Here is a 17,500-nt window from a genome sequence, read left to right as displayed (position 1 = left end):
GTGCGGCCATTCATGTGAAAACTGCCAACAAAGCAATTAAGCCGAACCGTGGCATGAGACAAACATTACATTCGAAGAGTATGTGATGTAATTACTATTAAATTACTTGGTTTTCATGCATATAAAACCATAGTAAATGATAGCAACCTTTCCAAACTTGCACGCATTCGTCTCGCCATAATTCCATATCCCAGAAAACTATGGCCCATTCCCTGTAGCAGCTAGTATACCAGCAGCTTCTAGTCCCCGCAGGATACTGTGGGTACTGGTCCCAGAAGTGACAGTTTCCAATAGCTGCTCAGAATGAACTGCCCTAGCTGGTAGCACAAACATTTCTTTGGCTAAATCGTTCGTGTCCTACAGGCACTATAGTTTGTGCAGTGTTGAGATGTTTTCTAAACTTTCTGAAAAGTCATAACGTGAACAGATTTTTAATGTTCCTGCATTTCTAAAATTTAGGAAAGCACATATGCAAGCTATGCTAAGATGTGTCATCCTGCAGATCTAACTATAACCACAAAGCTTTAAAATTAGCAAGAGTGCCAATGAGAACAAACCACTGCAATACATGCAACTTATATGATGAAGCTTACACTCACATTCAAACTATTAACATAAGTTAATGCTTATATATACTCCTTCATAAAGGGTGCCCCAAGGGTGTTGGTGGGGAAAGTTTCAAAGCAAAGTTTCCTCATTAAATTTCAGCACTATTTATGCACTTTACGGTAGGCTAAATCCAGTAGTAGTAGAAATTCTGTCAGTTAAAAATATACCATTACACACAAAAGGAGGAAACAAAAAAAAAGCTCTTAACTTCAAAAAAGTTCTCAGCTGAAACCAGAAAGCTTCCTTCTGGGACCAGATGACATCATTAAATTTTCATCTGGGAACTGCACTCTAGACACGAAACGCCTTGCTGCCCAAAGCTGCGTCTTCCCCGTTTGAAACCTCCGAGGCAGCTTCGATAGTCGTTGCATTGACCTCGGTAGCTTACTCTGGATAATGTTCTCACTATACGGGCATTCCCACCTGTCCCCCCATTCCCATCACCCTGCGATGACAAATGTAACCAGGCACAATTTTCTGCGCATCATCCCTGCTTTTGAGGTGCCCTACTGGCTGTACATATTTTTGCCTGTACAACGCAGTGTTGCATATTACTGAAAGTAATTTTGAATTAAGGAACTTAATTACTGTTGCTATTAAATTACTGCTGTAAAGTAATTCATTATGCAACTAATTAAATTACAAAAACAGAAAAGTAGTTAATTGCATAAAAATTACCAAATTAATTGCAATAACTTCATTACAGCAATTGATTTACTGCTATGTCCGATTCATTATGCCAGTAAATGTGTTTTGTGCTGTTTTTATTTAAGATTTTTTTTTTTCATAAGTTCAGCTTCGTTAAAACTGCCTGGGATGGTGCTAAGGAGAAAGCAGTCTACAAGTAGATATGTCATTTTTGTAATAATTTGGCAGTTCTTTTAAACTGCGGCATGCATATCATGTCACAAAGAAGGCTGAATTACCACTGATTGGGTGGTTCTGATCAACATAAAATGAGTGGTGACAGAAAAGCTCCAATATAAGAGTAAATGGAAACAGACAATGGTGCAGCCTCGAAGCGTCCTTGTATCCTTATTGCTTCAAAAGTGCCTTGGAATCTGCTAAAAGGCTTATCTTCTGGCCTTGCTATTCAATAATATACCAGCTGCAGCCACAGCTGCCATACATTACAAATGTTCAGGAGAAACTGCTGTTTTGTTTTGATGACCTTGGCCAATATATATATATATATATATATATATATATATGTGTGTGTGTGTGAAAAACTGAACATGGTCACATTATCACTTTTTAAATGTAAAACTGTTTAATTTACAAATTTCACTTGGACGAATGACACTGTGGTTTACACTCACAGCTTCCTTTTCTGTTAGTAAAACTTTTTAATCAGCATACTTAGTTTTGTACACACATCTCAGTGTGCAGAGAGGGATGAGAATGTATTGCTTGGGGCTGTGGAGCATGCCATGCATTATCTTAAGCCCTTTGCATTCTCATGTAAGGTGATAACAGATGTAGGGTCACACTTACATATATGTATCAATTCATTGACGGTGGTGACTGCAGGTTAGTTAGGCTCTTGCATTTCTGTCTGCAATTCTATAGTGCGACTGTCATCTACCATGGCATAGCTGGCTCCGGCTTTGTTAAAAAGAACCTATGCTCCAGAGGACAGCAGCAACCTGGGGAGAGGGTCATCACCTCAAGGGAGTTGAAGACAAAATATGTTTTTAGTGACACTGATCTGGGCATTGTCATCCCTCCTCTTCAGCACCATGTTGTACAAGGCCCAGGGATAAATATGTGGGTTGCATATATCTGTGTGCACATACTATTCATTGTGCCAGTTAGGTTATGAAAACCTGGTTTCCAATCTAAATAGTTTGACGCCTTCAGTGCTTTTTGTTATAATTACATATGCCAGTACTTCAATGTCTAGAGTTATACAGCACTGTTGATAATAGCCCTTGGCCAGCAGCTTCACGTTAACAAGGCATTACATATAAACGACTACAAAGGCCATTAATGAAAGGTGTAGTAACCTGCCATAGCAAAAAAAAAGTTGATTTGGTTTGTGAGATTTTGCGTCCCAAAGCGATTCAGGCTATGAGAGACGCCGTAGTGGAGGACTCCAGAAATTTAGACCATCTGCGGTTCTTTCACGTGCACTGACATCGCACAGCATGTGGGCGCCTTGCTTTTTGCCTCCAACGAAAAGCGGCCGCCGAGGCCGGGATTCGATCCCGCGTCCTTGGGAACAGTAGTCGAGTGCTGTAACCGCTGCGCCACCCTGGCGGGGTACTAAAAAAAAAGTGCACAGTGCACAGTTAGAAGGTACCACACAAAAGTATTATACCTGGAATGTTGCTAAAAAATGAGGGATAAAGGACATTAGTGAAGCCTTGAACATGAGTGCACTGTTATCTTTTAGACCCATATGCCTCATGCGAGAATATGAGCATCCCTTTCCCACCGTTCTTGAGAAGGAGATTAAAGAAACCATGGAGAGATATTTATGGTCATATTCTAATATAACAAATCTGTTGAGGTCGGTTTTTTGAGTATTCAAGTGAGATTTAAATCTCTGTGAGGCCCCTGTAATTTACAAAATGTTTTACGTTCCTTTAACTACTAGCAAGCAATTAAGACATCCTAACACAATTCCTAGCTGCCCTTGCTTACTCTGATGTAATGTGGGCAGTCTAGTGACAGAATGCAGTGGACCGTAGTCACAAACTTTTTTTTTTTTTTCATGTGCATCGGCATGTTACGAGTCAACAGTATAGAGGCAGAGATATCTTTTATTGCAAATATTTTCGAAGCTTGTGAAGCCAGCTTGAAAATTCTTGCATTAAATATTTACCATAAATAGTAACTTCTCACAGTTTCTAAGAACAATATTGATGCGTGCCATAGCAGGTGTGTATGCAGGCAATGCACGCACAGTCAGCCAAGGTGATGCCAGTGCTGCTCTTGACTATTGATCCAAAGTAAGACCACGCTGCCATAGTACAGGAATATGTCACATAGTGAATCTTACAAGTAGGTTTTACAACTCTACAGAGCAGCATGGCAGGAATTCCGGTCATGCATTAAATGATCCGGTAACTTCTGAAATGTTAAGAGCTTTCCTTACAGGTACAGCTCATTATTTGGCACTTATGCTTTGCAGAACCTGCTTGTATGACCTACAGTGATAGATCAATGGGCATGACACTTTGTTGCTGATTGTAAGTTACTCAAAGTACACGGACCCAAATTCCAGACCACTGCGCTACATTTTCGCTGAGGGAAACTGCAGAAATGCTCCTGTGCTGAGGCGTTAATGCATGTCTCTACTAAGACATGCCTCATAGCTGAAGTGAAGCTTTTGGCATGCAAAAATTCATTTTAGATGCTACTTTTAACCCATCTGCATGCAATAGCAACATTATGACCTGTCCTCTGATGGAAACCATCACAACAGCAAGTGTGCAGTTGCATTTATTTTGTTCTTTTTGTGAAAAGTAAAAGTTGTATACATCAACATGCCATAATGATTAAATTGGAGCAGCAAAAGAACTGCCTTGCCTGCATAGTCTTCTAACCTAAAAATCCAGGACAAGATGCAACCAGCAGTGCAGCATATGAACTTCATGAGCACAATATAGACAGCAGTGCCCATCCATTGACAATGCCAAGATAATAAACAGTGCAAGAAAAGATGCAACGAAGTAGATCAACAAACAGCCTTTGTGGGCACAATACATAAGATTCAGCGTTGTCCACTTATAGAAACCAGTATGTGTGCCAGACAGTATGCACTGCTGCAATGTACGCGTAAAAAACCCTAGACTGTAACAAAATTTACTAACATTTGTTGCGCACACAGCAACGGCTTCGTGATTAACATCAGCCTCTTACATAAGAAGCGCGGCGTCCACTTAGTTCAAATTATAATACACCTTGGGCAGTTTAACAAGCAAAAGTATCGCCTAACCACATGCTTGGATTTCTCAGTTGCAACATTTAGAAAAGGTGCCATGTGGTCTCCAACAAAATGTGTTGGTCTGACCTCAGACCAACCATACACCATCTTTACGCATCTTTATACATTCAAACACCATAATGCTGAAATTGGAGGAGCAAAAGAATTACCTTGTCTGCATAGTCTGCTTTCAATCTAAAAATCCAGGACAAGATGCAACTACCTGTGCAGCATATGAACTTCATGAGCACATCATAGAGACGGCAAATGCATATTTTCAGCACAAAAAACACAGGACGAAAAAAGGAGACAGACGCAGGAGACAACAATAAACAGTGCAAGCAAAAATGTACCAAAGTAGATCAACAAACAGCCTTTGTGGGCACAATACATATGATTCAGTGCTGCCCACTAATAGAAACCAGTATGTGTGCCAGACAGTATGTACTGCTGCAATTTACGCATAAAAATACGGCACCAAAATTTATTCAGTTGTATTGCTAACATTTGTTGCACACACAGCAGCAGCTTCGTGATTAATATCAGCCTCTTATATAGGAAGCGCAGAGCCCACTTAGTTTGACTTATATTGCAACTGGGGCAGTTTAACAAGCATAAGCATCCCTAAACCAGGTGCTTGGGTTTCCAAGGGTGCAACATTTAAAAAAGATGCCATGTGGTCTCCAAGAAAATGGCTTGGCCACAGACCATACAGCATATTTTCCAAAAGCACCTCCCACCTCCTTCCTCATTAGAACAACCCTTGGAAAACCAGAGGCTGTTCAGTGGTGACTACAATTCATATGAAGTTCCTCCTGAATACATGGCAGATGCTGAATTATTAAGGCACAAGTGCATTACCATGTCTTCACCTGCATGATATTGCTAGAACTAAAAACAGGCACTTCATGTAATATGAAAATATAAGGTACCAGACAGAAGCTGGAAGATAATGAGGATAAATTCCTTGCATTGCTTGAGAAGTTCTGAAAGTATGTAATTTACTATTGTTTATACCCCAGAACTATCTCGCACTTTGGAATTTAACCTATTTGTGACAACTTGACAGAGCTCATTCATGCCGGACACCATTTTACAATACTTAAAAACTTTCAGGCTTGCAGAATGCAGCTACAGTTGCGCCTTGCAGCTGCAGTTGAAGCACTTGAAACATTTCACATACAATATTATGGAACTTCTGTGCAGTTAATATATGAATGCTGCTAAAAACCATGAAGCTAATGCAATGAACCACTTTGAACTAAATTAAACGCACCTTTGAACAAAATACAGGCAGCCAACCTGGCCAAAAAAAAAAAAAAAAAACTGGAAGCCCAATCGGCCAGCTCGGGCATTCGTTGTCACATGGAAAAATGGAAGTGTCGGAATGCGATGGTTTTCATTTCTTCAGCAATTTTGGGAGTGATGTGCCAGAGCCCAGGTAGGGGATCGGCCAACTCTTGTTTTATACGCACAGCCGAGGATCCTGCCTTTGGAGTGGCCTGCTTTGCAGGCTTCGGCGGCGTCAGCACCTCAGCAGCCTCGGTTTTCACAGTTGCAGCAGGCTTGTTGATTGCCGGCGATGAAACACTGGCGTTTGTTGTCTTAGAAGTGGACAAGGATGGCGTTTTGGCGGCAGCCGGCGAATCGTTTGTGTAGCTTCGTCCACTGCGGAGCGAACGCGGAGTGCTACCGCTGGTACACGCCTCATTCTGTGGCTCGGAGCGCTCAATTTTGACCCTTTTGGCTGCAGGCTGGAGGGGCTGTTCAGCAGTAGTTCTTCCACTGCGCCGAGACGGACCCGGTGGGGTCGCGTCGGCGTCGGACGGCCGCGGCGCCAAGTTGCCGGGCGATCCTCCAGACATAGTGAGAGCGGCGTCGATACGCGACTTCATGTTACTTAGGCTAATCTTTGGCGTGTCCAGAACACTGCCATCCGGCTCTGGGGGTTTCACGAGCCCGTTGACGGCTTCTTTTATGAGCGTGACGCCTTTTGCGTTGAACATGCCTTGCTGCGCTGCGTCTGACTCTGATGAGCCCATGTCGATAGTAGCAAATGGTACACAAACTTCAAGACACCGGTTGCTCAAACGACAGCCTGAACACTGGTCAACCCTGTGAAATCGTCAACTGTTGCTTTCACGGCTTTCAAATTGTTAACTGTTGCATTTACGGCAACTATGTTCGAGTAAGCTCTAACGCTTCCCTGTCGAACGGTCAGCGAGCGATGCCAACTTACCAAGCACGCAACGCAACAACGCAACCGACGCAACGACGCAACCACCAAACGAGCAGATGTATGTACTACACACACTACACACTGGTAGCGAAGGCTCCATCCATAGAGCTTCAAAACGTTATCATAATGATGATGATGATGGGCACTCATGGGCACTTCAGCGTTCCCTAAAGACTGTGGGGCCAACTAAATTTGACACGTAAATACTGGCGCGAATTATAAAGCCATCTTTCTGCATGCACGCTGCCATATTTTCAAGGTCGTCCTTTTGAAGGGCACCTTTGTGCTCGCCAACTTTCGTCATTCTAATAAGCTAGAATCCTGCTGTTTGAGTGCAGTTGACAATCGAACCCAGCAATTAGTATACGGCACAGGAAATGAACAAACCAGCGCCTCTTTCAAAGGGACATGATCAGCATACTTGTACACAATTCGCAACAGAGTGTCGAACTACAGCTTGAAAACATTCGTGTTTTATTATAGCAAGCCCACAAGAGAGAGAGAGAAGGCAGAGAGGTTAACCAGGAAAGCTTCCGGTTTGCTACCCTGCACTGGGGGCAGAGCTCGGCGAGAGCGGGTGCGTACGGCGCTCGCTCCGGCAAGCTCGTGCGTTCCCGCTCTCGCCGCGCTCTCGTCAGCCTTGACTGTCCCTCACGTATTCGTGCGTCCTGCTCGCCCCCTTCGGGGGTTCAGTCCTCGCTGCTCCAGCCCGCTGGTGCATCATCGTCCCCATCATCGCTGGCAATTCTGCCAACCTTCCTGCTGCCGTGGTGCCCCGGACTCGTGACTTCATTCGCGCACCTCGTAGCTGCTGCGTGAGAGGTGCGACCCAGTGCTGCAACCGACTCCAGAATCACCGGACCCTCACAGTGCGCCCCTTCCGCCCTCGAGGCGTCGACCCAGTGCTGTGCCGGTGACCTGGATTTCCCCGCGGCACACCCCTCGTTGCCTCCACGTTTGCGGCGCGCCCCTGCGTTGGACCGGGCTCATGGCTACTGCGGTGGCCCACTGCAGCTCCTCCGTGGGCGCATCCCTGCTGGCCACTGCCAGTCTCCCGCGGACTTCACGGTCCGCGGGCCCTGACGCACCCGCGTCCCATTCCCGTGGGCCTTGTGCTCACGGCCCTCGACGCGCCGCCTTGCCAGCGGCTTCTCCAGCGTCATCCGCCGCACCTCTGCCACGGCAGAGGTAAATCAGCGGTCCTCCCTGCTGCCGCCCGGATTCTCCAGCGACACAGTTTCCCGTGGGCTCCCTGCTCGCGGGCCTCGGCGCGCTGTCTACTGACGGTCTCCACAGCGCCACCCGCCGCACATCTGCCTTGGCAGCAGTCTATCGCGGTCCCCTCCTGCTGCGGCGGTTGCCCCAATCGCCGTGGTGTCCTGCTGTCACCAGCAGCCCTTCCTGTGCCTCGCAGAGGCGCAGTACCAGGCTTCGCCTGGACCACCCGCAAGCGCTGCTGCACCGAAGGGGGCGTACCGGACCACCTACCTGCCGACGCTCACCGGGCTGTTTGCTTGGTGCGGGCCAAGACGACAAGACGATCTCCCCACCCCTCCCAACATCCCACTTCCCCATCCCCCGGACACCAAGAGTGCCGCCGCGACATTAGGCCGGCATAACTCGTGTCCGGTCCCCCCCCCCCCCCACCCCCCGTGAATATCCCAAAGTTCCCAACCAACCAACCACTGGGGAAGGGGAATGAGGAGTTTAAAGGAAAAAGATAGAAGAGAATGATAAGAAAGGTAAGGCGGCGAGGAGCACAGTCACAGTTTCTCAGTCAAGTTTGTGTCTCTCATAAACACATAACTGCTTTGAAGGCTTTGCTGTTAGACGCCTTCTGTGGCCATGGGCCGAGGATTTTCTCCTCTGTGAAAGGACGGCTGTCAAGATGGTCCAGAGCCGAACGCAGCGCATATCTTTCGCTTGAAAAAGCAGGGCACTCGCAAAGGAGATGCTGTGTGGTCTCTTCGCAGCCGCATCTTTCACAGCTATGGCTATCCGCCATTCTCATCACATAAGCGTATTTTTTGGTGAATGCAACACCGAGCCACGTACGGCACATCAGTGTTGTTTCGCGCCGCCCTTTGTTAGGGGGAACACGAAGGCGCAGCCCAGGGTCTAGTTCCCTGAGGCGTCGATTGGAAAATTCTCCTTTGTTCCAGGCTGAAAGCGTTATCGTTAGCAAGCCCACAAATACACTGATAAGGCATATAAAATGTACAACAAAGCCAGTACTGACCAACGTTATGTGCTACGTTATCAATGCGTACATAAAGAAGACTACAATGCAGACGGAAGCTCACGTGTGAAAGTCTTGCGGGAAACCTATGCGACCGTGTGACACCGACGGTACAAAATGCTTGCAGTTGCACGATGCGTCAGACTTGCTTCGCATGCCGCAAGCTCTTTTTCCAACATAGGCGGGTTATAATGCTATAACGCATTAAAATAACGTCGGCGCTGTGACACGTACTGCTGTGATTCTAGTAAGTCGGCAAATATAAGCGCATTGAAAGAATTTTGATTGAAAAACCTTATTTTTCACCATAAGCCGATCACCCCGCCCCCAGCACGTAGGCCTGGCAGATGGGGGCCGGCAGGCCTTGGCCCATGGCAGCCTTCTCCGCCTGGTGGACGATGTTCCGCTGGAGCTCAGGCCGGGTCAGGGTCAGCTTTGCAGCAGGGTGCTGTTATCTCTACTAACTACATTTTATCCCACCCCGGGAGAGTGCGGGCATTCCCATATGTGGTCGAGGGTCCCTCTCGCCACACAATCACTACATCTATCATGGTCTCTCGTCTCGGGGTACACATGGTACCCCAGACGGCCACCGCCGTCCAACGGACAACCGAACTCGGCGGCCGATTTCGGACGTCCGCCGGAATTCCGGCGTAAGTACGAAAGCGGATGGCCGAATCCGTTCGCCCAGCGGACAGCCGCCGTACGTCCGCCACTGGATTTGGTTTTACACAGCTATGATATAGTTTGTAGTCGTCGTGCTCGTCTGAACTGCGTATAAATCAGTAATGCCGTCAAGTCTGCATTATATGATGCCAGAGCGAATCGATGCGATAGAAAGCGTTTCCATTAAACAGTCTTTTTTATTTTCCGCATGTTTCATCATTGAAGTCTTCCATCAAAAATTTTTGATTAAACGTTAAATGACCATTAAACATTTTTCTGTCATGATGCTTCGGTGAAATTTTAATCAGTGGCTGAATAGACGCAGCAAGCTCAAAAAGAACGAAACCGAACCTATCCTAAAAAAAAAAATCTGAAATGAGCCAATCCAATCCACCTGACAAGTTGAAGTTTAGTCATGCAAGATGGCTTCACTATGGTGGCTAGCTTCACGTTTCCGTGTTCTGCATTTTCTGCGCAGTTACAAATACCTGCGGCTGTAATGCACTGCTAGCATTGTTTTTGCTGTGGCTTGGTGCGGCTGGCACACTTTGTTCACCCGCCGATTCCAAAGTAGGTATTTCACCGAACTTTTGTTTCTTTAGTGGAACTTCTCGATGCACCGATGGTGCTGAGCTTTTCGGTAAGGAAACAGCTCTGTACAGCAGCCGAACGGTCGAGTGTTTTAGGCGAGACTGACAGAATGGCTCCGCGCCGACTAACTAAAGTGCAGCCCCTCAAGTCTGAGGGCCATCTTTCTCGGCATTACTGGACGCTGCGCCAGTAAGCCGCGCAACTTCTCTGTCTCTGATAAAGGAGTGCCTGCCCGAGCTTTAAAGGAGTTAATTTGTTAACCATGCGCAACGTGCTGAGTTGTAAAAACTATACGAGAAAACTTTTGCACTCCTCGAGCCTATCGTGCGACATGCCTACACTTGTGAAAACGTCGAGAGTTTTTTTTTTTTTAATGGACAGCCGCTGATCTTTCTCTTTTGAGCTTTACGGCAACTACAGTTTCTAGAAGGAACGGCTGTAGCTACTATATAACTAAAGGTTTAGTACTCTCCTTCAGCTTTGACAAACCAGGACAGCACCTTGCGCATGTTGGTTATGCATGTGGGACCGAACCGCGCAGAACAACCGGACAAGGAGATGAGAGAAAAAAAAAGTCAGCACTTGTCTTTTTCTTGACCCGTTGTTCTGCGCTGTTCTGGCACGAATTTGACATACCGCCGCCGCGATACAGTTGGGCTGTGAGCTCTGGTGCCTGCAACGCCTTCTTTTATGCAAAACAGGCATACGGGAGGCCATGCAAGCCGCAGGCTAAAAAGAGAAAAAGAAGAAAAAAAACACGAGCTGAGCAAAAGTGAGATGAAAACAAAATTATTGTTGCTTTGTCCTTACAGACATTGAAAGGCTCCTCAGAACTTCACTGCATTATTGACAGCGAGATAATGCCAAAGCTACACTAGAGCCATGCAGCACCTTATAGTGCATGATACTGAGCTTATGTTTCGCACTGAAAGCTCTTACCATGTTCTTAGATTATCAGAGTAGCTTTAAACCCATGCTTGTTAATACAGTGATAGCCATAAATTGAATCTAGGGCATCATGCTCACATACAAGGCTTCTGATAACCGCTGGTCACATGATGTGGGCTATAGCAGAAACCTGTACCTGGTCATCTTACAAGCATTTGTGCAATTGATGCTTTTAATGTGTTGTAAAAGTTTTTGTGCTCTGTTTCTGTATGGGAATGCTTTCCTTATTGAAGGCTAACATTTGGCTTGCTACAGCAAAACCTGTACCTAGTCATCCTAAAAACAGCACTGCAGTTGGTGCTTTTAGTGTGTTGCAAAAGTATTTGTGTTCTGCTTCTGTATGGCAATGCTTTTCTCGTTGAAGACTAGCATGAGGCTTCCAAAACTTTTTCAGATGCCATTTGCTGTAGCCAATTTCGTAGGCCAACAGGAAGCAGCACTTTGAGCATGGAAAACTGTCATCCACGGGGAAAAAACAGGAACATCCCTTTGCATTCTCATTTCTTTAGTATGACTAAAAGTAAGTATTGTATCATTATCTATATTATTAATATTGAATCATGATTGTCAGTGTTGAAGTTGTTTGAGCGTGATGATTTTAAACACACAGGACATCCCTTCGACATTAAGGTTTTAGCTTGTTTACATGTAGGATGTAGAACTGGTTTCAACAAACTTTATGCAGCAAATTCGTTTTATATTGTACACCATGTTACTTTTTGTCATTGTCGATTGAAGTAAATAACCAGTATTTTACGTTTACACAGTCGTCCACTCTTAGCTTGAATGGGAATGTGTGGCATGCAGTTTGCAAAATAGCAATGCATCCGTCACAGCCATGCATCAAGGCTAAGTGGCTTGTGCGTAGAAGGACCAGCCGCTCCAGCTTCACGTCATCTGCCTCTTTGCTCCGGTGTGCAGACGTGCATTGAGGCAAAGTGGTTTATGTGTAGAGAAACCAGGAGCTTCTTTGTCACATCTGGCTGTTTGTTACGGTGTGCAGATGCGCATCGAGGCAAAATAGCTGATGTGTAGAGGGACCAGGAGCTGCTGCTTAATGTCCTTCGCCTCTTTACTACAGTGCACAGCCGTGCATTGATGCTAAGTGGCTTGTGCAGGGAGGGTCCAGGAGCTGCAGCTTCACGTCTGCCTCTTCGTTCAGGTACGCAGGTGCGTATTGAGGCAAAATGGCTTATGCATAGAGGGACCAGGAGCTGCTGTGTGGCGTAGTCTGTATATTTGCTATGGTGCGTATCGAAGTACAATGGGGGGGGGCTCATGTGTAAAGGTACCATGAGCTGCTGCATCATGTCGTCTGCCTCTTTACTATGGTGCGCAGGCATGCATCAAGGCAAGGTGGCTTATGCGTAGAAGGACCAGGAGCTGTTGCTTCACATCTGCTATGATGCGCAGCTGCGTATTGCGGGTGGCTGTGGAAAACATTTCCATCAGATACAAATACAGGAGGTTATTCACTAGCTGACCCTGAGGGGGCCTGTCCTGACAAAAACAAGGGGTCCCTAGTTTGGGATCCCAGTGGTGGTAGAGGGACTAGAGGCCGGTACTTCACGCTGTCTGCCTCTTCGCTACGGTGTGCGGCTGCGATGGATGCAGTGGCATCTCAATAAGTGCATGCCATGCACTCGCATGTTCAGCCTGAGTGGACGACTGTGTACCTGCTATAGCTTTGTTATTCATAGAATAAACCTAGGTCAAGTTGGATAAATTATAGCTCACCTCATATGTGGTCAGCAAAGAAAAGCCACTCCAGAAAATCTGATGCATTTACTGTCATAGGATTCTTATTCATATACATGCTACTGACAAGTCAGATTCTTCACCCTCAGAAATGCCAGAAAAACAACCAAGGGTGCGTCTGTAATTGTCTACCTTGCTCTTTCTCTGCAGACTTGAGTCAGATGTGTGTTCCATTGCTGTGGGTGGGACAGGTGTGAATCTTTGATTTTAAGCTTGCAACAAGTATGTTATTGTGGTTTAAAGGCAAAACGGTACTAATAATCGTAGCCCCCCATGGCCTTTATCCCCTTTTAATAGTGTTGCTAGACACTGAATTATTAGTTTACTCTGCACTGTTTCTGTCTAGTTAATGTGCGGAGATGTACATATATTTATATGACTTGGAGTTGTCGACTTTGCACTTAGAAACATTGTAGCGTTATCTGATGTGTTGCTTTCATTTCTTTAATGATTTCTGTAAGGGATCGGTGGGTATGCTAGGCACCATTATTAGTCTGCTCTTTTTGGGTCACCTGTTCAATGCCCAGCTGCGGCCGTCTCCCACTTGCCCTCGGACAGGAGGCGGAGAGACGCGCACAGAGAGGCAGCTACAGCAGCTACAGTGCTTAACGGAAACGTAGGCAGAGAGGGAAAGAAGTCCCCTCTTCCGAGGACTTTGCTGTCGCACTCGAAGACGCGGGGACAGGCAGTTTGTTCTCGTTGCTGTGTCATGTAGGGGGCTCATTTTTATTTAAGGAGCTTTACGAACAGTATACAACTAAGGGGTCCTTAGTACTAAGCGTACTAAGGGGTCCTTGGTTTCCCAGTGTAATACTGCAATGCTCTGGCAGGCACGCTGAGTGGGGTCTCGTTGAGGATTCCAACCCTGGATGTCAACAATGGTGGGAGATGGCGGTGTTGAAAAAGGGCAAGTGTGTAACAGTGACGGTATGATGCAGAGCGGGAGGATGTGGGTTGGCTCTTCTGATGTGGTCCGCAATGGTGCTGACTCGGACGCCAATAATTGAAATAATTGCCCTGTAAAAGGAGCCGCCAAGGGTGCAAGCTTTGGGCAATGGTTGCGCACGTGGGACACCGTTTTGATGGGTTCTATTTTTTTTTTCTTTTTTTATTTCCTAGGGGAGAGAGTTTGGCATGTGACCTAGTGAGCCAATCATTTCGAGGTCCATTCTCTAAATTCCGTTTGTAGTGAAATGAATTTGTTGTCCCTTTTGCATTGCTTGTATTAGGGAGAGGGTGAAGAACCTTATGAAAGTGGAAAGACATGCCAAAATGTTTGTTAACCAGTCATGTGTGAGTTCGTTGTCATTGGGGATGAGAAATGTGGGCGGAGTCCCGAAGTTAATGAAACTGCCCCGCGGCCTGGAGAACTCGTTCTGAGCTAGATTTTGATCTCTTTCCTCTTCGGCATAGATCATGGTCATTGTTTCACCTGTTGTAAATACGTACATTCATGTATAAAGTTTTCAGTTCATCTTCCTCTCTGTGTGCAAGTTGTTGTGGCCAGATGCAGTAAATTCACTATTTTCATTTCTATATAACATGCCTTTCTGAAGATGGTGAGCTCTTTTGTCCAATCCTGTAAGAAAGCAGCAAAGCGCTCCCAAATCTTCCACAAAACTGTGATATCTTTAATGCTAATTGCGGCTTGGTGTCACTCAAAACATATAGTTGAGGTAGATTTCTCCCCCCCCCCCCCTCTTTTTGTTCGTTCAAATGAGGACCAGCGGACACTAACTCTTGCTTTTGTAATGCCCTAGGCCCCGCCTTAAGGCAGTACTCCAATGTCAATACCATTTTTATGGCTATGGCTGTCCAACAGCACTCATGTCTTTTATATACTTCTTTTACTAATCTCTTACCCAAGTGGTGGCTTATACTGCGGGGGCGAAAGTCTCTGGACAGTATGTCTGGAGATTTTGGACTAAAATCGCGATGTAAACGAATTGTGACCTTATTTCTCTTGCACACATGAAAGAACTAACGTTCAACTTTCACATCGACAAATATGGTCCGAGTTTCCTGGTCGATGTGAAAGTTATGTGCTTTGATTGCAGTTTGTGTAGTCCACACACTTTTGTCCCCGATATTACATAGGGGCAAATTAGGCGCCTTTACAGGGGCAGTTTCTTTGGCGCCCACTACCTTCCCCATAAAAAAGCTACAGTGTTTCTTGTGAACAGCTGGCTGCATTTATAAAGACTATTATTTTTTTGTAATTTGTTGTGCGTAGTTGACAAATCCATGACATACATGCACAGCTGGTTGCCAGAATTATGCAACCATATTTCAGTAACTAACATCCATGCTGCATGCTGCCGGTAATACATAAGGAGCTTGTGGTTGTCAGCTTTTTGTGTTTTGTGTAACTATAAGCCTTGCTATTGTAATGTCACACATAGCGCTGTGGGTAAACAAATAAGTTTTAACTCTTGTAGAAGCATGAATACTGCGCAATCACTGCGGCGGGCTATGCTTCCACATCGGGCTTTAGCCACATGTCAAATGTCTATCTTTATTCTGCTGCAGCAGCTTGCATGTTATCAGATAAGTTACTTCGTCGCAGCTGGTCTAAGGAGACGCTTTCTAGACGCTTGTAGCCTAGATGTTGATGTCGATATACCCCTGACACGCCCAGGGAATGTCTTCGGTAGAGGGTACATGGAAACCAGCGAAATGTGCAGTTTACAGAACAAAAAGGTAACAATTTTAAATGATGTTATTATTGATCACTTCTTTTCAGAGCAGGAACAATTACTTTAGAAATCTGCCTGTTAAACCGCTCAAAATGCAGGTTTCTGCCGCCAATGCGTACCTGTGTAATACTGCAATACTCTGGCTGTGCTTTATGTTCATATACAGCATCCTTTATGCTTAGTTTCTCTGCATGTGCACTCCATGTCTTGGGCATTGCTGAGGGCGCATAGCAGCAAGCATAACATGCCATGTTTGGTCAGAGTGGCATGTTCAAAGAGACGACATAAAAACATTAAAATACTGAATGCCAGGTTCTGGTCAAACTACGTTTGTATCTTTTGTTATTCTGCATGGGTTTTGCTGCAGTTATATGACCTTTCTATATAGTATGTGACAGTTCTGAATGGAGATGCATGCGTACAGTGCCATCTGGAAAAAGCAATTGAGAGAAACTGGCAGTTGCCCTTGGAGATGTGTAATCAAGGTTCAGCACAGATAACTTGAATTTCATTTTCCCTTCTATTGCAGGAGGAGCCCAACCTGCTCTTTCCATCTTAGGCCTGAAAGACCAGCAACAGCTGATCGAGCAAATGCACAGGATAGTAACTGCTCCTGGAATCCCGGCCTGCGGAGGCCGCCCACAGAGAACTCGATCATCTTCTCGCTAATTCCGAAATATTAGGTTTCAATAAATACCTTTTCCTCCACCACCTCCCCAAGAGAAGAGCTGTCACGGCCAAGGATAATTTAAAAAAAATTATTCAAGTAGATTCTTAATACTCCAGTTGGCCTGCATTTTACCATGCCATTCCTTAACATCGATATTTTTTTAGTGTAGACTATTTATGCATGCAGTTTTTGCAATAAAGGCAAAAAAAATGCTTTTTTTACAACCTCACATGCTGGTGTGCCTATGCACTTTGCATGTTTTCAGGAATGGTGCATTTGTGTAAAGCTCAGCTAGCATATGTGCCTCTTTGGTGGAAGTTTTAGTTGCACACTGCTGTTCAGTGCTTTGTGTGTGAAAGTAAAGCAGACAACAGGAAACTTGAACCTGTTGCATATTGTCTGCTTTACTCTCACAACAAAGGCATTGAGCACTAGTATGTGACTGAAATTTCCATGGCACGTGCTTGCTGAGCTTTACACGAATGTTATTGGCAAGTTTTTACACCAATAGCAGGCCCTGCAAGCAAGTTCCGGGAAACGTCCGAATGTCCGCCTCCGGCTGTCCGTGGGACGCGATCCGGATCCACGAACGATAGTCCGACGGACGTCCGCTGTACGCATATCAAACATAACCGGACTTCCGTCGGATGTCCGAAAACGGACGTCCGTCGGTCGACCTTCGGACGTCTGGGACGCCAAGACCGGATTCATGAACGGCAAGCGCCTCCATGCAGCAGCTTCTTTGTTATTCGATTTTGTGTCTGGTGGGGCACCAACCTACGTGCCAATCGATAACGGTTTATTTCCCCATAATTTAGCAACCGCTCCTCATTACCTCAGTCGTTGGGGGGTCCCATATGGCTGCCCGGAAGTAGTCAGTAGAGTGCTTGAGTATAGTAAGCTCATGGGCTGCCTCGTTGCTAGGGGCGGCAGCGTGCGCGAGTGTCCAGATTATCTGAATTCTCCTGTTCAGTGGTTGTTGGCTAAGGATATTTACCGCCTCCGGCGAGATCCTGCATTTTCTAAAATTTTGAATGGCAGTCTTGCTGTCGCTTACAATTAATTTTTCTTTCGTTCCTGTGCAAGCTAAAGCGATCGCCACAATTCCTCCGCAGCCTCTATATTGCGTACCCGGATAGCCGCAGCGGAAACT

The 17,500-nt window shown here is 45.7% G+C and overlaps 1 protein-coding gene and 1 long non-coding RNA gene across 2 annotated transcripts; one reads left to right on the top strand and one right to left on the bottom strand.

Moving 5' to 3' along the window:
• Positions 1-4,016: 4,016 nt before the first annotated feature.
• On the bottom strand, positions 4,017-6,863 carry LOC146203260 (uncharacterized). The gene has a single exon (XM_084588625.1). It carries the CDS (start codon positions 6,580-6,582, stop codon positions 5,902-5,904), a length of 681 nt encoding a protein of 226 aa, XP_084444751.1. The 5' UTR covers positions 6,583-6,863; the 3' UTR covers positions 4,017-5,901.
• A 3,238-nt stretch (positions 6,864-10,101) lies between these two features.
• LOC146203259 (uncharacterized) lies at positions 10,102-16,566 on the top strand. Its single transcript, XR_014703830.1, has 3 exons — positions 10,102-10,254; positions 11,618-11,743; positions 16,207-16,566. It is a non-coding gene; the product is annotated as an uncharacterized LOC146203259 (long non-coding RNA).
• The last annotated feature ends 934 nt before the right edge of the window (positions 16,567-17,500 follow it).

Source organism: Amblyomma maculatum, chromosome 1, assembly GCF_055883805.1.
Source record: "Amblyomma maculatum isolate TAMU_Amacu chromosome 1, ASM5588380v1, whole genome shotgun sequence".
NCBI lineage: Eukaryota > Metazoa > Arthropoda > Arachnida > Ixodida > Ixodidae > Amblyomma > Amblyomma maculatum.
Note: the sequence above shows the minus strand (reverse complement) of the source record. Positions and strands in the feature narration are given on the sequence as shown.